Source organism: Megachile rotundata, chromosome 1 (genome assembly GCF_050947335.1).
Source record: "Megachile rotundata isolate GNS110a chromosome 1, iyMegRotu1, whole genome shotgun sequence".
Lineage (NCBI taxonomy): Eukaryota > Metazoa > Arthropoda > Insecta > Hymenoptera > Megachilidae > Megachile > Megachile rotundata.
In genome coordinates this window covers 13,922,593-13,944,381 of record NC_134983.1, presented here as the reverse complement: position 1 = coordinate 13,944,381, position 21,789 = coordinate 13,922,593, and the positions used below count along the sequence as shown (strand labels likewise).

The following is a 21,789-nucleotide window of genomic DNA, read 5'->3' as shown; positions in this document are numbered from 1 at the left end:
AAGTTTCCTGATTTTTAAGTGGTAGAGTCATATTGCAAATTACCGAGCCCCCAAATTCTCAGATTTCTGAATTCCAAAATTTCAAATTTTGGATGAGTCGAATTTCTGAATTGCCCAATTGACAAATTCACAAGTTTCTAAATCACCAAATCTCTAAATGATCAAATGTTCAGATGTTCAGATGTTCAGATGTTCAAGTGTTCAAGTGTTCAAATGTTCAAATGTTCAAATGTTCAAATGTTCAAATGTTCAAATGTTCAAATGTCTAAATGTCCAAATTTCCATACCTTCCACACTTCCAAATCTCTAAATCCCCAAATCCTCAAATCTCCAAATTTCTAAATTTCTAAATCTCCAAATCTCTAAATCCCCAAAACATCCAATCTCTAAATCTCCAAAATAACTAAATCTCCAAACTTCCAAATCTCCAAATTCCCAAATCTCCAAATCTCCAAATCCCCAAATCCTCAAATCTCAAAATTTCCAAATCTCCAAATCTCCAAATCTCTAAATCCCCAAAACCTCCAGTCTCCAAATCTCCAAAATATCTAAATCTCCAAATCCCCAAATCTCCAAATCTCCAAATCTCCAAATCTCCAAATCTCCAAATCTCCAAATCCCCAAATCCTCAAATCTCCAAATCTCTAAATCCCCAAAACTTCCAATCTCCAAATCTCCAAACTTCCAAACTTCCAACTCCCCAACTCCCCAAATCTCCAAATCTCCAAATCTCCAAATCCCCAAATCTCCAAATTAAAAAATATAAAAATTTGCTAATATTAACCCTACCAAATCTGCCATAATCACTACATTATTACATGCAATGCCTAAATTTAATCGAAACAATTCGAACGTTCTGTTTCAGATCCAATGTTGAACACGAATCGCGAGAAGCCAATCACGGCCGGTTCATCGAACGTTCTTGTGTCGTCGATCGCGTTGGCGCTCGCACTAGCGGTAGCCGTGATCGCTTAAGCTTCATAAAAAACAGAAATCGACGTGAGAGAAGGAAAACGACGTTTCGACGAGCCGCAAACCTAGACGTAGACAAACGAGTTTGGAGCCCGCGCGTCAACGAACAGGATGATCCTGCTCGACACGAGGGAACGATCCTCGTTCGGATCTTACGAATCTGCTTTATAGGTATTTATCGTGCCGAGAGATCGTGTCGCCGTGACTCCCGCGAAACAGCTGGAAATCTGTTTTCGTCGTTCGCGGCTCTGCGAAAAAAAACGCCGTGTGCCGATCGATCAGAACGAAGACTGTTTTCGTAATAGAATCGTTGATCGCGAACCGAGAGACATTTCCTAGGCTAAAAATAAAGAAAATCACCGTTAAACCGACCGTAAAGCAGTACGCGTAAAAATAAAAAAAAAAGAAAGGAAAATAAAATCGTTGGATCGTTTCTTAGCGGCTACGGTGCCTAGCTTTTAACGGCCTAACGACACTTTATCGTCGGGACTCGTCGACGAATAGGGGCTTCGTGGAACAACGGGGGAGAGCCTGGCTCTTGTTGGTTGTACATTTTGTTGCTCGTGAACGAGGATGGAGAGAAATTTATATATAGGAGAAAGTAAAAAAAGATAAAATGTTCCAGTGACTGCAAAAGTCACCGGGAAGAAAGACCGTAGGAAATGATCGTAGAGAAAAAAAAAAGGTTTTTGTCGTTTCCTGTTATCGAAGGAGCCGCACGAAGGTGACTCGACGAATCGACGGACAAGGAGAGACTGTCTTCTATGAAAATTGAAAGTAATTAGAGAAAATTTTAGAGGATGATCCTCGTAGAGAGCTTGAATGTTGTGCCGTCTCGTTGGAAGATCGGATTCAACGGTACCAGTGAACTTAACTTCATACCGTTTGTCTATGTTATTAGCAGTGACTGATGATACGTTGCCATATTAACGAAATAGAGATAAACAAAAAATAATGAAAACGAAAAAAATAAACGCCAGACTTGTACTCGCGCGTTTCGCCCCAACGGGGTCGTATTTATTATGAATCGCCTACAAGGAACAGTTCGTTCTTGAATGATTTGAGCAAACGAAGAGGGGACGGACTAGCAACCTCCCGAGCAATAAACGTGCATTATACGCTGTGAACATTTCGAGGATGAACGAAAAGTGCTTTTTTTCGGCGGAGAGAAGCTATCACGGTTTCGTTTCGGTGGCTTTTCGATAATTCAACGTGACCCGACTGCTTTGCCTGCGATGCTGTTCTTCGTCAAGCGTTCTACTCGCTCGCGATCGCGCGTTTTTTAGACGATCCATACTTTGGAGCAAATGGGGATTCTTTGAGGAACAGTTGGTTTAGTTTGAATTTTTCGAAGTTGCGGATTTTGGAAGTTGGGGATTACGGATGAACATTGGGAAATTTGGGAAGTCCAGGATTTGGGGATGTGGGTATTTGGAAATTTCGAAGTTTGGGGTTGAAGCATATTTCAAGATTTGAGAATTTGGAGGTTTGGGCATTCGAAAATTTCGGAATTTGGGGATTTAGGAATTTGAGACTTTAGAAATTTGGGGATGTAGGAATTTGAGACTTTAGAAATTTGGGGATGTAGGAATTTGAGACTTTAGAAATTTGGGGATGTAGGAATTTGAGACCTTAAAAATTTGGGGGTGTAGGAATTTGAGAATTTAGAAATTTGGAGATGTTGAAATTTGAAAATTTAGAAAGGAGATTTTCCCTAAATTCCCTAAATTCCCTAAATGCCTAAATCCCAAACTTCAATCCTCAACCACCCAAAAACACCGACTCATCACATTTCCAATTTCCAAATTCCCAAAATCCTAATTTCGCAAATCCTCAAATTCCACATACACTAAAAAAATTCATTGATAAAGTAAAAGTTTCTGCGACCAATTCTTCAAGTTACCCAATTTGCTCCGAAAAGCATGACTTTCTCAAAAGTAACATTCTCAAGAATTGTAAACCACTTATGGCAACCGGAACGCCATCTTGATTTTTCAAGATGCTAGATTACGAAATGATTCAAGTTCAATTATCAGCACAAAGATAATATAAACAGAGGAGATGAAATCTTTGAAAAAGAGTCTTGCGTTGAAAGAAAAAGAAGATACTTTGACTGTGTTTGAATGACGTTTTGTTTTGTATTAAACAAATATGCAGAGGATCTGTGAAACGTTTCTATTTGCACACATTTATTGCATCTTCTCTGTACATATTATCTCTGTGATCTGACACGCGATCTCTTCGATTTTATAGAACTTTTCGAGTCCAGCTTACGATAAAATGGCTGCAGTCAAATTCTGTGACAATGTGGGTATTTTGTGGACTTAGGAATATGTGGACAAACCTTATCGATACAGGATTTCCGTCCGTGTAAGGAAAAAATGAAGACAGCCATGTCAGGAAAGGTAGTTCTGTGATTGGTCAATTGGTTGGTTTTAAAAATGTAAAAAAATAAGTACTTTAGAATTCTTTAAACAGAACATCGTTCAAAGACATAATAGTAAGTTTACAACGTCAATATTTAAGTTCTGAAGTAACGCAATTATAAATGAAATTTTAATTTAGTGAATATATTTAAAAAGATTAAAAAAATATAATTTACGAAGGTTACTAGTAATATTTGAAATTGTTTGTTAAATCAACTTCTTTGTTTCTGATTTAGTAGAATATTCAGCAAATCAATGAATGAGAAAATCTTTCATAACCAATATCACCGTTTTGTACTTTCCCGCCACTAGGTTTATCCCCGTTGTCTAAATTCACGCGCGAAACTCCATCCACATATTCCTAGGTCCATGGAATAACGGAGCGAAAATCTTGGATACCTAATCACCGAAAGAAAGCTTCGATAGTGATTGTTTCTCGTGGATATTTTTAACGTGCTTTTTAACCCTTTGTAAATCGTCAAAATTCACACACGTATTCGACAAATAATTTTTGATTGACAGAAACGAGAAAAATCGTGAATGTAAATATTATAATATTTTAATATATGTTTTGAAAAACTTATCGCTATTAATTTATTGCTATTATGGTATTTAAAATAAATGTTCGCAAAGGGTTGACTTGACAGCGGTTGAGACTACGCGTTGTCATCGGGTGTACCCTTTCGCAAATTGATCATTAAAGCGTAATGAATTGTTTGTTTGTTATTTATCTTATTATAGCTCGACACTAATTCGGTTCTATACGTACACTTTTTCTCGTTGTTCCTCGATTTTTAAGCATGCTCACTGTTGCTCAGAAATATTACAACACTTTCAAGATAATAATGATACAGTGAAAATTTTGAATGAATGAGTTTTATTGGACATATCTTTATTTTAGATCGCGTACTTTCCACATAAAATGTAACAATTTACAGTGAAGTACCTTACGAGTGACATACAGTGAAGTACCTTATGTACAAATAATTTGGCCAATGAAAAATTGTATCTACTAATTAGCGTATACACATACAGGAGATTGAAAAAACTAAAATATTACACATACACAAGTTGTACAATTTTCACTGCAATGGTCAGTGTCAATTATTTAGTATGATGTTCGTATGCTAAAAATTGTCGAAACAATTTAAAAAATAATTAAAATTAAAAAATGATAAAGGTCACAAATCTTTAACCTTATGTTTTATAAGGTAACTGTTGATCGTCAGAAATGTCTTGTAATATTTTTCAGCATATTTTAGTGTATTTTCTACGCAACGAAAGGGTTAATGGAAAAAATGAAACTGAACTCAGTTCGTGAAGTATCGTAATTTAACACGTTAACTGCCACAGTGAAAGTAATACGTTCTAACAATTACGGATACGATCGCTCTTAATTTGCATATTGTCTCACATTTTTTATTGTAATAATAATGTTATTTAACCTCTTTTTACTCGATCATGTTAAATTATGTTAACGTGTTAGTCATTGGTGATCAAACGTACAGTGCCATAATTTGTATTACTTTATCATCACTTTGCCAACCAACCAGCTTTAATTTTTTGGGAATACAGTAAGTAGCAAAAAAAATTAACACGTTCACAGTCCGAAGCAAAAATACTATTAAAAAGAATACTCGTGGTATACTCATAGATATAACAGAAAAGCAATAATAATATGTTCGTTAAATATTCTTTATTCCTAATTATGCACCTTATCATTCTGTTACAGTTCTTTATAACACGTTGATCTTGCTCTTCGTTATACTATATTTTTTAAAACGTTAAATTTAGTTAGTTTAAAAATAAATACTGAACGTGAAGCATGCAGTGAATCAGTCTGCTGAAACTGTTTTAATACCCACCACTGGTAAATGTTAAATACTGAAGTATTTCTTGCAATCAATATTTTATTCAATTAATTATAAACTGAATTATTCTTTACACGCAAAGAACATATCTCTATAAAATTTTAAGCATAAACTGCCCTCCTCAACCTTTGACCACCGATGTGAGGTCAGAAGTTAATTGTTCAGTCGTATTTTCATTTATAAACCATATCTTATCGAAACCTAAATAGCAAATAAAAGTAGAGTAAAATTGATATACTATCGACAAAAATATTCAAATAACATTTGAATGATGCTTTTGTACATTTAGACTTGATATCTCTAATAAGATGAATTTTTTATACTTAAACAAAGGATATGTTAAGTAAGTGTTATTTTATGAAATATAAAATAAAATAAGTTTAACATCAAACTTTTTTGAAACAATAAATTAACGACTAAAAATTTGTTGTACTGCAATGTCAAGTTTATAGTCTCTGTCAAACTTATATCTCTCTTAAAGTTCTCTGATTATAATGATCACCAAAATATTCACAGTGGACAAGATGGCGGGTCGTAAACAAGATGGCGGCCCTCAGACTCCCACTACAATTATTACAATATTCAAAAAACCTTAGTGATGAAAGGTTAAAGAAGGATGTAATTGCTAATTTATTGCTTATAATTGCTTATTTAACTGATTATTGCTTTCAGAGCTTAACTAATGTGAACGTGTTAATATTATCAAAAATTTGTAATTACTATTGCATTTAGCACTAAACCTATTCACTTATATTGCTTTAAAACTGAAAGATGCAATACAGAAATAAATAAATTTAGCGTGTAATTTTATATTCCCATAAAACTTAACATTTGAAAAAAAATAAAATAAATGTAAAATTCTGATATAAAATAAAATAGATTTGCGAATTGTTCATTTTGTTAGTTTTAGTGTTAAATGTATATTAATCTCAAAGTTAACTGCACGATCGAAAATAATGTTCGATCAATTGTCCATTTGGCAAAGTGATAGAAACGCAGAAAATCAACTCCAGTTATTCTCTATATTCGATATTCAATTTCCGTTGAACATGTTTATACTGTATTATATACACGTTTGAACGTTTCAAGTGCCAAAATGAGATGAATTAATCGAACGATACCCATTAAAATACCTGCGGTTATCCAAAGCGAAAATAAACTTTTCGAAACGTCTTATTGTTAGACGTCTGAACTTCAAAGCGGACCTCCATCTTGGATTCGTTTATTAACCAAGAAAACAGTTATAGACGTAAGAGAATGTAAAGTGATCTAGGAAAAGTGTCGCCACGATGGCCCAACTGATTTTGTATATTTGATTTTTTCGGATTTTCGAGGGTTAGTGCCTTGTATATCACTGGGCTATTACGTATGATATCTTTGTGCCCAACAGAAAAAACGAGAAAATCATTTGTATAGGCTGTCTGTAAAAGTTGTAACTTGTATAACCTCCTGACGAGATCGAGCAAGCGAAATAAGTTGAACCACTCGACGATTGTTGTAATTGTTCAAAGATTGCAGAATATTTTTTTATTAGCGAGAAGTACGTAATTTTTTATTATCCTTTACTTCGTTTTGGTGGTTCTTAAAATGATAAATTACATTCTTTGTAATAAAAAATACAGAGTTACTTATTCTACAATTTTTTCAAATTTTATTCTTATTTCGACGTTTTTTTCAGATTTTAACAACTTGAATTCAGCAATTCTGTATCCTACTAAAATGACTTCGATATTTTCCACCATTATTTTAATAGGTATTTCTTTGACAGAACATTATCATTTTATTCCTGCTATATGTACTTGCTTAATAATCTACACATTCTTATTTCTAAAAAAGTATAAGTACATTTCACAAGTCCATATTACATACTAATAATTACCGTAAAAGTGTAACAGAGTTCAGTTCTTATATCTATAATAATAATTTCGCACTAAAAGGGTGCATGAATTAAATGGCAGTTAAAATCAAGTAAAAGTCATGTAGCGTAAAATATTTTTACATTAAAGTTATCCGCAGTATGTTGTTAGAGATCCATTAGTCGCAATCTTTGAGCACTTATGGCCTTTTTAATCGGTCATTTACGGACACCGGTTAGTGTGAACATTTTATACGCTTACTCGAACTCGTTCGCACATTTTAATCCTTTACGATTAGGCTTACGGAATTAATCGTGAAGGACTCAGGGAGTTCTATCGATAAATTAATATACTGTTACGAATTATACCACTGAAGTTCCTAACTTGATTTTTGTAAGTTTGAAGAAATTAACATTTATTTAACAGTTGCATCGTTCAAGTTATTACAGTAATTGAAAATTATTACAAATTTTTATGGTATAAAACAAATGTTCAACAAAATTACTGTCAAAATAGTTACTGAACGTCTGTGAGAATAAGTAAAAAGTTCGGCATTTCCCGTGAGCCATCGGTCATCGTGTCAGCGTCGGAGGTTAGCGCGCGCTTTTTGAAACGCGTAACTTGCGCTGATCAATAAATCATCGCTGACAATGTAACGAATAAGTAATCACTACTATTTATTTTTTGCATAATGTATTAGGTTATATTCTCCTGTTTATTAAAGTTTGAAAACAAAATCTCCATGTGTTATTAAATAAATTAAATGCACTGAATAAATGAAATCTGAAAATGCGCATAAAGTGCGTAACGATAGAACTCCCTTCGATGTTATCTTTATGTAAACTCTGTATAAACACGACTGTACAGGGCATTCGTGCTAACTAAAGAAAAAGATGTATGCGCGTCTTCTTTTCCTCCTTTTATATTCATCTTCCCGAAGCTTAATCCTGGACGATCGTAACTGCTAACTCGATTAATGCTTCTTGAATCGCGCTCGGTTCGAGTTCTCTGACAGAAATCTAATTTCCAGCGAAACCCGGACACATTCGCTAATCGTCCTGGATTAGGTCCAGACTACCGAACGCTTAAATCTCGACGGGAACTTTGATAACGACTTTTGAACCGAAAGGTGTTTTCTCTTTCTATCGTCGAGCGCATGGTTTTATTCCTAAGGTTAATTGTATGAAACAATAAACGATACGCGGAAAAAACTAGTCCATCGACCAGCGCAGATAAGATAATTTATTTGCCTCGTTCAACGAAACTGTTTCGCGTACCGAGCGATTTTACCGATCGATCGCCTTGTATACAGGGTGTGCAGCGATATGGAATGATTCTAGATGAAAAAACAAATCGAAAATGTGGAATAAAATTTTGAAAATAGACGCTTCGTTTCGCAGGGAATTTCGTTTCAAGTTTCGTTGTAGTGGTTCTCAATCTTTTTTAAAATACTGCCAGTAACATTTACAAATTTCAAGAGAAATATTTTTTTGAATGGATTATGATTTATGGATCAAGTGTAGGTCTTTCACTACTTCTTGAATGACTGTTTTACTGTTAGATATTTGTTCTATTAAAAGTATTTGTGTTACTGTTATTTTTGCTTCATTTCCAGTAAAATCGATAACTACGATTAATACGATCGATTGATACCATTAACAACGAAAATAATTTAATATAATATTTGAACTCTAATAATCAAATTTGTTTTATTTGATTCTGACTTAAGTCTTCTATTTTTATACTCTACTTTTTCTATTTCATTGTGAAATCTTGATAATCATTTTATTATCAAATCCTGATAATAAAATTGTTTGCTGAGGACTGTCGATTGAGAACCACTGATGTAATGTATGCAGGGCCGGCCCTACCGACGGTGCAATACGAGAACCTTCACGGGGGGATAAAATTAACCTAACCTATGCGAAATTCAAATGTAATAAATCATAACGAAAATTAGATATAAGATAAACAAGAAAAAGGTAATTTATTCCTTTCTTCTTGAAACCACACAATTGAGATATCATTAGTTCAATTTCTAGGCAATAAGAAGTCAGAGTAATTTAATGGAAATTTCGGAAGATCAATATTATCAATATTTATTGATTGTACCGAAATACTGAGAAGGTTGCATTGGTACTGCATGTTGATGGTGAGTTTGGGAGCTTGTAAATTTTTAATTTTCGGTTTTTGAAAATTTAGAAATTCGGAAACGTGGAATCTTGGGAAGTTAGGGATTTGTAGGTGTGAGAATTTAAATTTTCTAGAATTTGGAAATTTGGGAATTTGGAAATTTGAGAACTTGGAAATTTGAGAATTTGGAAATTTGAGAATTCGGAACTTTGAGAATTTGGAAATTTGAGTATTTGGAACTTTGAGAATTTGGAAATTTGAGAACTTGGAACTTTGAGAATTCGGAAACTTGAGAATTTGGAAATTGGAAAATTCGGAACTTTGAGAATTCGAAAATTTGAGAATTTGGAAATTTGAGAATTTGGAACTTTGAGAATTCGGAAATTTGAGAAATTGGAACTTTGAGAATTTGGAAATTTGAGTATTTGGAACTTTGAGAATTTGGAAATTTGAGAACTTGGAACTTTGAGAATTCGGAAACTTGAGAATTTGGAAATTGGAAAATTCGGAACTTTGAGAATTCGAAAATTTGAGAATTTGGAACTTTGAGAATTCGGAAATTTGAGAATTCGGAACTTTGAGAATCCGGAACTTTGAGAATTCGGAAATTTGAGTATTTAAAACTTTGAGAATTCGGAAATTTGAGAATTTGGAACTTTAAGAATTCGGAAATTTGAAAATTTCGAAATTTGAGAATTCAAAAATTTGAAAATTCGGAAATTTAAAAATTTGAAAACTTAAGGACTTCATTATCTAAAAATTAAAAAATTTGAAAACTAGAAAATTTCATGTGTTTCTTAAAAAGGATTTATTATAATTGTTACAATTTTCAATTAATTTATTTCTGTACTTCTTAATTATTTTTCTACGTACCTACTAATAACTTTCATCATTCTGTTTACACATCTTATATCCTCATATCATTTTTATAATTAATAAAATCTTGAAAAGGTTACTACGTTAGATTATTCGAGCAGTTCAATGTTACATTAATTTGCAAATTGTTGAAAGTTTCATTCAACATATACTTATACATATTCATTGGTGCTACACAATTTTGAATAATTGAATTATTCAAAATATTGAAATTTCGAATTGTCCTGAATATTTAAGGCAGCTCATATTTAGTAGGAGTTTATATTAAAACAATTATCATAAACGTAAATATTGGGTACAGTTCGAAATTGAAATACCTAAAATATCATAAAAATTTTTCGAATAGTTCAATTATTACAACTTGAAACTCGTTATTTGAATATTCGGATTTTCGCAGCTACATTTATATCTATTAAATATATATTTATTATAAACCCTTAAGTACATATTTATTGTAAGTCATCTCCAATATCATAAAACGTAATTTTGTATAAGGTAGCTGTTTCTCAAACATAATTTTCAAAGAAGTAATTTTTGACAAAAGAAATTTTATTCTACATTTTCGATTTCGAATCACCACGTGCCTGTACCATTCACTTTAACATACCCTGTGTATTATTATTTTCGAAATTAATAATACCACTTTATCGACTTCTCTTTTTCCGTCACTCGTTTCGAGGGAAAAGACCACCGGAAAGAGAGAAATTCGTGATGCGAATTATTATTAGTGTAATCAACTGACTGCCAAATCCGTCTTGTTCCGGACATTTGTAATCAAATTTAAAGCAGGAACAAGTAATAAATCGGACTGACATTCAACAGCTTTATTTCGTATTCGACGAGCCTCCGTTGTTCTGAAAATTGTATTAGGCTGTTCCATAACTAATATTGGATTTTCATCGTCGATTAGGAATAAGGACTACTTTGTTCGAAATAAAGATTTTTAATTGCAACAACAGAGCGTTTGAATCAATACTCTTTCGCCGCTGATGCATTTTATTATTTCACATTTTTACGAATCTCGGTTTAAAAATTCCTCCTTCAAACAATTTCGATGTTTTAACAAAAATGAGTGCCAATGTTTGAAATTGCAACCACCATTTTTGTTAAAATTATTTCGATGAATTATTTGTTTCCAACTATAAACAAAACTTGAGATATGAAAATTTATCACAAAATTTTTTTCCTCGAACAATTTTGAGGTAAAATTTTATAAATATTTAGGTACTTGTATATTATAACTCTTTATTTGAAACGTCGTAGAAAATTTACTTTGTTAGTGTAATTTCATTCAAGAAAGTGTAGAACTGACAACAAAAGGTTCTCGAAGGTTAATTCATGTAGAACTCCATTTTTCCCTTTTTCTATTTAAATATAAACCATCGTCGTAATAGCTATTATTACAATTTAATTCTCATGGCAAATTTATACCATCAAATATTTCTAAGTAATCGTCTCAATAATTGTGTCTGATCCTTGAAAATGAGATATTTTTCACGTGTGAATCACGTGTTGCACCATGTACTTTCGCATGTACCAAATCTTGTATAATAACAATATATTGTTATGATAAGATGAAAAGAAATCAAGGATATTACATAAGTTATCTCGAATTTTTCTAGACAAATTGCTGAGATTCAGGATGAAAAAGTAAGATGTTATGACTCTCATGATCGACGTAGTCACGTGACACTTATTATCTAGTTCACTGTTATTGGTAATTAATGTCTTTAAAAATTATTATCTGGTATCATTAATTGCTCGTTTCACTTTATCTTTATACAGGGCTGTTCATAAACAATACGAACAATAATTTCCTACTTTAATTCATCCTTATCTTTTTTTTGTAAGTGACACTATGTATGTATTTTTTGAGAAAGGAAATGATTAAAAATAAATTAAATAGTTAAATTGTTTCAAATAATTCAAAGTTAATTGAGTTTCATAATTAATTAGACAAGTATATTTTACTGAAGTTTTTGTATGTAAGCTACTTTTGTTCTTCAAGTTTAAAAAATATGTCTGAAGTCCAGAGTTGTGTTCGGTTTACTAGGAACCATAAATCTAGTACATTAAAAAATATAACGTGTCTTCGCAATGTCGCAAACTGTCAAAACAGATGTACATTAAAAATAGCAATAATTACAAGTCCATTTGCATCACTATTGTCGAAAGAACACCTGTCTATCTTTTAAAGTACAGCACTCGAAGCTTGTACAATATTTAAAGAAATTTTCAGTTCATTTACAGTATCTTGAAACGTTTTATTTAGAATTCCATGACTTATGAAATGAGGAGAAGTGACTCGGAAATGAAGAGAAATTGGGGTTCTAGGGCAATGTCAAACTAGGAAGGTTTCTAGTGATGTCATTCATTTGGAATTAAAAGTGACTTGGAAATTAAAATAAATTACAATTCATGAAACGTCAATTTTAAAGCAGAGGGAGCATTTTTCGATACAGATATAAATCTTATTAATCTTATACATAATTATTAATTACAAACATGGTTATTGGTTAATTATAAAAACGTCTTACATAACAAAAATAGATTGAAACTGTTCGTATTTCAAGAAGATTTATACATCATCACATTACAGCATCATTCATTCTTATTCATCAAACATTCAATGCTTCAATATTAAATTCACTGTCAGATATTCAAAATATGTGATTGTACACAGAAAGATTTTAGAATGATCTTCCAAAGCTTCGAACAAGAAAATTGCCCAGAAGACTAATTCCAGCGAACGCAAAAACCTAACCTAACAAGTAGCGAAATATTGAATCACAAACGCGCAGTGAAAAGCTCGTACCTAGATTTATTATGGAACAACCTAATACGAAACGTTGTCTGCGTGAAACGTTGCGATGTTTAATAAAGAAAAGGAATTCAAGGGCTGTTTGAAAACGTATCTCCTAAGCGAAATCGGCGAAATCTTACAAGGCAATCAGTCTACGAACGAAAGACAGCGACGCTTGAGTTCGTGAAATCGATACGGACGCTTTTAAGGTCTGAGGCGTGAATTATAATGAATGAGCGTGAGCGTTTGACGCGTCGACGAGGGAGCCTAATTTAGCGTGACTCAGGAGCACAATTGGCCGAAATTTCGAAGTGTAATTCTTCACGGTTCGAAACAATTTACCCGGCGAGCGTTGTAAAATCGGCTGTCCGCGGTTCTCGAGATATCCTCGTTTGTTTATAGGCATCGAATAACCCGCCACTGTGTAAACCTCTTTGATATTTAATTTATGGTCCCCCTCTCTTTAAACGGCACACGCCTCCCGTATAGTTTATGGAGTTATCGTTGAATACGGTGAACAGGAAGTGGCCTTACATTCGATTCCTTCGATTCGTGTTGCTTCGCTTCATTCTCAGAAAAGCATCGTTGACACTCTACGAACTCTAATTATTTATAGTGCTCTTTGTTATACATGTTTTGTGGTGCTACACTCAATAAAATGTCGATCAATAAAAGTGATATATTTAAAGCAAATTGTGTTCATATTTGACGAGAAACAGTTTCTTCTAAATGTACGTTTCAGACATTTTCTGTAAGTATTTGCTATTTAAATTATGTCTAGTGACATAGGTCACACGTGCTTCTTTTATTTGAAAGCATATCATAATTGCGTTGGACATTACTGGGTTACGACATTCAAATGTTCAATTTTTCACTTCCCATTATTTCGATTAATTTTACAGTATCACAGAAGAATATACATTCGGTAGTGAAACAGCTAGTGTGTGATTCGTTAAAGATATCAAAAATGAATTTTTTAATGTGACACTCTACTATTTCTAATTATTAAGATCGTTTCAGTTAATCTTCTATGTGTCTGCTGTTTGAGACCATAGATGTTTCAAAAATTTGAGCGAAAGAAAAAATTGTGTTATAATAAATCTGTTTATTATAAACTTGTTAAATATGAAACAGTAAGAACATGTGACCTACATTTATCACATTTCTCCTAGGACTTTCATAAAAGTCGTTAAAAATATTAAAATAAAGTGCCACTCCATTCTGCAGTAATATACATACACCTTTTACATGGATCTCTTCAATAATTAAATTGTTAACAAAAAGATATTTGTTACATACTTATTCTCAACTATAATGATAAATGAAGAAATAATCCTCAAAATATGCCAACTCGCAAAGATATTGTTGTCGAGAGAAAACCGTATTAAATGTTTCAAGTGTAATGGAATCTTGGTTATCCGACTCTCGTGTCATTCGAGGTGCTTTCACCTTTACATTGAATGTCAGATATTGAACTTTGTATTAAAATTTATATCATCGCTGTTCTCCAATTTATTTACGTTCTAATTATACTTCTATGACGAGTATTTATTTATAACCGAAACCTATACAATTCTTTCCATTTTCATTAATCTCATCAACTCGTATAATAAATCAAATAATACTTTTATTTCACTGTAACTATTATTGCCTGTTTTGTCAGCACTTTATTTAGAGTGCCATAATTTTTAGAAAATTTAGAAATAGAACTTTACTAGTATATAATTTTGTTTATTTTTTATATATCTGTTCTATGTCAGTTTTCTTTTTGCTGGTATTAGTACCGATTGATTAAAGTCACAATAGAACTCATAAGAACATCGTGGTTAACCAAAGCCGACGGTTTCATTTTGTGGTAAAGAATGCTACCATTTTGTTTTTCCAATTAGCCGCGAAAGAAGACGCGGATTTTAGAGAAAACCAGGGGTACAAAATGAAAAAGTTGTAGTTTTTCCTGTGTTATCCGAGTTTTTGATTATTCGAGGTAAGCTTGGATCAATATTACCTCGGATAATCGAGATTCTTCTGTATATACAAATATTTACAGGGTCTTGTATACATGTGTTGAAATAAATACCACATACATTCTTCCTTTCCCACAATTCATTTTTGTTTAGCTTAATTTTAATTAAATTGCAATTTTGCTGATGTTCATTTTAATTACGAAATTTTTTAGCTTTGACAATTTATAAGGTTTCAGATTTCTGTTCCAGGAAAATATTCCTGAAATTTCTAGTTTTTATTATGCTACGTAAAACTATTGTTAGACAGATATTGTTATATAGATTATTTTAAAATAATGAATTGATGGAACTTCGATTAAATAAATATTATTAACGAATATTTCAATGTACCTATCAAAACTTTGATCAGCGCGTCGTCCATTTTGTGTACCACGACCCGTACCAAACTAGCGATTTGATTTCTGGAATATCTGCTACGTCAATAAAATTTTTGTTATTAAAGAAAATATTGATGAAACTCTGTTTTTGCTCTGAACAGTACACGTGCACTTAATGAATATTTAGGAGCTCGATTAATAAATATGATTTAACAACGAATATTTCAATGGACCTATTAAAACTTTGACCAGCGCGTCGTCCATTTTGTGTACCACGACCCGTACCAAACTAGCGATTCGATTTTTGGAATATCTGCTACGTCAGTAAAATTTTTATTATTAAAGAAAATATTGATGAAACTCCGTCTTTGCTGCGAATAGTACACGTGCAATTAAAGAAACGACTGGTCGTTGAATGAACTTATTGTGCCCGCTTAAATTGGCTCGTTGAACGTTGAATGGCTCCGATGGCGAATTTAATTAAAGCGATACACATTGCCATCTACTGTAAGCTTCCATGCTCGACAGCTGCACCCTGTTGAAATCTAAAGAACAAGATAGAGACGAAACAAGCCAAGAAACGCACAGAATTCGCACTTAATGTACAATTTGTCATTCTCTAATTACGCGTCGGTGCTGTTGGGGTCTTTATTAAGTAACGTGCCGCGACGACGACTGAGAATCAGCGGAACCGCGTAAATCGTACAAATTTAAAGGCCTAATTCAATGTTTCTCGTATTACGTTAATCACGGACACGTATTACGTGCACTTTAAACGTTGCTTTATAATGCCGACATTTACACATAATCTGAAATATTTTACGTCCGGTGACCGACATTTTGCTTGAAAGCAGTTCATAAATTTCATAAATGATTTTTAATATGACAGTTACGGTATGTAGCTTCTGCAAAATATTCTGACATCTGCGTAGATCGTTTAAAAATAAAATGGAGACTTGTATTTTACTGATACTTGAGAAAAGGTGGTTTATGGAGCCGGTTAATCGGTCAAATATTTCTGTACATTTTTTAATATTACTTGAATTGGCAAAAATTGTCAGAACCTGTATATATTGAGGTTATGCAAGAGTTCATCGTTTTCGAGCTTTAATATTTCACAGGCAATAGAATATTTTTGACCAAAATATTCATCCACTTCAATAAAAATGTTTACAAGTGTACCATTTGGTATACAATTTTTACATTAAATGATTTTCAATGACTTATGATTTTTAATAATATTAAACGTTCCGATGATAGATATTATATTTATATTATAATAAACGATTTAATAAACCTAAGTTTTAATCTTTTCGACGAACGATCTTTTTGAATCAACAATTTAATTTCGAAATGAACGATAACGACATTTCATATTAGTTAAATAAGATTCTATAGGAAGTACAGTCTAAGAATAAATAATAAGAAAGCCTGTTCGAACATAGGATTTAATTAATCGCAATAAATACGCGTGACTGGCAATTTATTACTTGAGAAACATTCCAGCTAAGATGGGGTTACATCCTCGTTTTAACGGACACCGGTCAATTGACTCAACGTTATCGTTTAACCCTTTGTGTTTTAATAACTGGTCCTAATAAGTAGTTCGGGTCACAGCGTTAAGCAGTCGCAAGATAAAAGAACTTTCTACTCTTTTTTCTAATTTACTATGCACCTTTGTAATAGCTTCACGAATAAAGTGTTACTCTGTGAGGTTATTTACACGTGTATATTGAGGTTAGGTTAGATTCAAGCAATTAAAAATATATTTTCAAACAATTTTATCTACTGCATATTTTAAAGCAGTACATTTAGAAATATTTATCTTTGTGATTTTTCACTATGATTTTCATTATAATTGTTTTGTATATTATCGAGTTAACAAGTTCTACATTAGAGACGCTGTCCCTAATTTGAGGAATTAAGGGCTCAACAGCTCATAACGATAATATTTAATCCTAAAATGTAATTTATAAAATACAATTCCTTACTTTCTAAAGAAATGATAAAATAGTGGAATGTTTTAACGAATCGACTCTTGATGATACATTCAGATTTTTTATCTTCGTATACGAAATTCTTGGACTTTTCTTTGCTTTGAAATTTCAATACGTAGTCATTTCAGAATGGCATTGAAAATTCTTACGTGTCATTAAAACGGAGAAAAGTGCTTCAGATCGGAGCACTTCAGTTTTCTTACCTCATTATTATGCAAAGTATTCAACAGGTTCCTGTGAGAACTCTACTAACATATTCTACATCGTAAGATTATATCGAAATGCTTTTCTACAAGTATCAATTCTGTAAAAATTATACGATTTAATATTATTACCATTTTACGTGCATGGAGTCGTTCGACGTAACCTAATTTTATATTCAAGACTTACCAGTCTTCAAATACCGGAAAATAAAATACCACAAATAAAATAAAATAAATTGTGAAAATAATTTGACACCTAATAGGAAAATCATATTTTATATTCCACTTTCATGGACAATTAACAAAACTTATATTTTTCTTATGTCTACTTGATGTTTAATTAGGTCAAAATTTGTTTATTCAATTCAATTATTCTGGCATAAATACAGGGTGTCTCACAAGTGGTGTAAGTCCTTGAAATGGAGGGTAGCTGACGTGATTCTGAATAAGATTTCCCTTTGCAAAAATGGTGTTTAAAGCTTCGTTTTTGAATTATTAAGGAAAAACACGGACCAATCGGAGCGCGAGGATTACGCGTGCGCAGACGCGAGAGCGATAGCTTCAAGCCTAGTAAAGGCATTTGTTCATAATCGCGCTCAGCTGTATGTTCGAGGCTATCACTCTCCCGTGTTTTTCCTTTATAATTCAAAAACGAAGCTTCAAACCCCATTTTTGCAAAGGGAAATATTTTTCAGAATCACGCCTACCCCTCATTTCAGGGACCTACTAGTTGTGAGACACCCTTATATATTAAAAATAAATAATGTAGAACCAAAATGGAGGACCCAAAAAAGGGGTCGAAACATCACCTCGAATAATAAAATATAATTTTGTGCACCTACAATTATTTCAGCTAAATTTTGCCTAAAAATTTATGAACTCAAGTCCTAAGTTTTTGTAGGAACTAGTTTAAATAAAACATAGAAACTAGTATTTCCTTATAATTACAATACAACAAACAAGACTAAATTTTATCACATCCTTAAACCCTAATGTTCCACATGTCATATCAAACGATGATTTAATTTTGAACCTCCCTATATAATTCTGACGACATTAACAAAGATTTATTAACGTACACTGTTTGAAGTAATTTTTGTACCACGTAAAATTGCCTTTTAAAAAATATTGCAAATTACAGTGCTGTACTGAAAATTATTATAGGTGGTTTGCATACGCTGTAATTACACGTCTTAAAGAAACTTTATATCGTTGAGTAATTAACATATTCATACAGCGATTCGATGTGTTTCAATGAATTTGTAAAAGCTTCCACTGTACTCGGTTAGCCTGTGATTGTACAAGAATTTAATAAACGTGAGAGTCTATTTAATTCACTCTAATTGTAGAGGATTTGCAATAATAAATTCGAGCTGTTATCGTTTAGCTTGTATAAGGTTTTTTTTTGTTCCTATAAAATTCCTTATTGCTACAGTTCCGATTGGCGAGAAAAATAAGAGGAAAGAAATGACAACACGTAGAAAACGATTCGAAGAAATGTCGAAACATTTTAAGGGCAAACGGTGCTCGTAAAAGTAAGGAAACGAGTCTTGGTAAATACGATTCGCAAAAGCAGTTATGTCTCTGAAAAGGTTTGCGGAACCATATTTGCTCGAACGCATTTATTTACTTTATAAATAACGTTCATCCTGAAAGATGTTGGCTCGCTTTCTGTCGTCTTGAACAATCGATTTAAAAAGTAATTACGTGTTGTACGTGCAAATAATCGAATTTGCTGCATATTTGCTATTTGCGTCGTCATGCAAAATCGTAGTGGATTATTTCCATTCTTTATTACAGTTGATCTTGGTGTTTATTTACAGACTTTTTCTAGTTACTTTTGGAAATTCGAAAATATGTAATTTTGGAAGCTTGGAAATTTGAAAATTGGGAAATCTAGAAATTTGGAAATTAAGAAACTGGAAGATTGCGAATTTGGATATTAAGAAATTGTAAGTTTGTAAATTTAGAAATTCGGAAATTTAGGAATTTAGACATTACTGAGAAATTTGGAAATTTTAAGTTAGGAAATTTGGAAATGAGGGAAATTGGAAAATTGGGAAATTGGGAAAACGGAGAATGGAAAATTAAGAAATTAAAAATTTTGAAAACTTGGAAAATTGAAAATTTGACAACTTCAAAATTGAAAAATTCAGAACACTGAAAATTTTGAAACCAGCAAATCTCAACTAAGAAATGTAAACATAAATCTCGAAATCCAATTTAAAAGTTTGAAAATTTCAGAATTGCAGAATTTTCAAATAAAAACTGAGGTAGTTGAAACTTAAAAAAAAATAATATAAAATGAAGGTAGAAATAAAACTGAAATATGCCCGCAAAGAGTCCATTTAATAAAGAAAATCGATGGTTTCCCCATTCCGTACAAAAGTTAATTAAACTCGAATTCGAGCGTTGCTGTTCGTCAATCGATTGTCTCGTGAAATGAATTTTCGGTTCTTTTTGAATTTTTATTTGAGTAAACTACTAAACAACGAAACTCTGTGGAGTCTGGATTGTTTCATGAAGAGGAAACTAAAGGACGGAAAAGATAATGTATATGAAAGCGTAAGAGTGAGAATGAAGCTGAGGAGCCTGTATATAGTGAATGCGTGTTGTATTTATGTTATATACGTTAGATATATTATATACATATGTACGTATACTAATAACGGCGAAATAAAACGCAATCGCAACAAACATCGGAGAAAGTATCATTGTCAATGAGTAACCGTAATATTAATTAGTCATGCTAATTTGTATACGCACATAATCCCAGCTAAGACGCTTTATGATACTTGTTATGTCTCTCATGAAGCTGGGAAAAATTGTAAATTCGTTAAGATAAATAAATATTATATCATTTATTATTTCAGTAATAAAAAGATAATAAAATGTTATATACCCAGCACGTTGTTTAATTAATACCTTGCTATTTCATTTTCACGATGCATTTCAGGGACCTACATTAGTTGTGAGACGCCCTGTATATTTGAGAGAAGATACTAAATTCTTTCATGTAAAATTATTGCGAATACTTAATCACTTATAAAGGCATTAGAATTTATCATAAAATAATTTAAGCAACACCTTCGCTACCAGCTAAATATAATTTAAATGTATTTCTCGGAAGAATGGAATCCTGAACGATTATCGACAAGAACGTTCCTATTTATTTTTATTCCAGATTCGTGAGTGAAGTTTCATTAAAATCGATAACTCAAGGACGTCTCGTTAATTAACATTTCTCGAACGATAATAAAATCTAACACGGAAGTGAAAATAAATGAATTTCTTTGTTCGCCAATTCGCGCCAATTGTTCTCGAGTGTCTCGAAACTCACTTGGTAATCGCGTGATTTTCCAACGCGTGACATCCGACTGTCTTCTCTAATACTGCTTTTCTGCTCGAATTTGTTCGGACTTCTGCTTTTTAGCTGGAACGAATAGATGGTTCGCGTTAATCCTTCACGCGACAGAAACGTTTTCCACCCATCCTTTGAACGATTTACATCGCTTCTTTCGCGACAGCGGAATACACTAGGATCACCGGACATTGCGACGAACCAATTCTAATTTAAATCGAACAAAAAAGCAACGACGATCGTGTTCGTATTCCGGCGAAAGCTTTTATCAATAACGTGTGTCGCGCATTTGTGACTCTGATACTTGCCTTAATTTTTCGACCGAGTTCCGATCAAATAGTTTCTGCACTCTACAGGGTGTTTCATTGAAGCTTACATTTTAGGACAAGTAATTTAATTTGAAAATAAATTAAATTACAAACTCGAAGATGACCGTAAAAATATTTACCATTATGTTCTCAATCTAACTCGACCTACTAACATTTTCTTATTATTAAAAATGATGGGAATTTCGTCCTGTAACAGAGTTAGTAACTGCACACATAATTACAAATTTGAAAATAATTCGCTTTATAAAAGATTTCATACTTTTCTGTTGACTATTTCCTGTAAGCAAGTCTCTGTTCACAAAATAGTTTAAACTAAAATTGTTTACATATATTCAATGATTGTTTCTAATAATTTACAACTCAAGTTATAAACATTGGCCGATAATTTGCCGGAATCGACTGAAACACAAAAGTTGAATCAGTCAAACACGCAAAAGTCAAAAGATTGATTAAGGTTGTGAAAAACTGAAGAAGTTATTGATCGAAATGGTTTGAAGCAATAGTTACGAATGATTGAAGTTAGGTAGTTAGGACGCTCGTTAACAATTTTCATCGTTCAATGTCAGCGGCGCAAATAAAAATCTGTCCTTCTGCTGGACAATTTTCCACGTTCAATAACAC

General features: G+C 32.5%; 2 protein-coding genes across 2 annotated transcripts in view; one reads left to right on the top strand and one right to left on the bottom strand.

Annotated features, from left to right (window-relative positions):
* dally (division abnormally delayed protein) overlaps positions 1-20,375 on the top strand; it is a 142,894-nt gene extending 122,519 nt beyond the window's left edge. Inside the window, exon 8 of the mRNA XM_003701239.3 lies at positions 866-20,375. Within this exon, the coding sequence (XP_003701287.2) occupies positions 866-975 (110 nt within the window). The 3' untranslated portion in view covers positions 976-20,375. The remainder of the gene's footprint in view (positions 1-865) is intronic.
* Ipk2 (Inositol phosphate kinase 2) overlaps positions 1-21,789 on the bottom strand; it is a 56,794-nt gene that overhangs the window by 25,502 nt on the left and 9,503 nt on the right. The gene's annotated exons all lie outside the window — the stretch shown is intronic.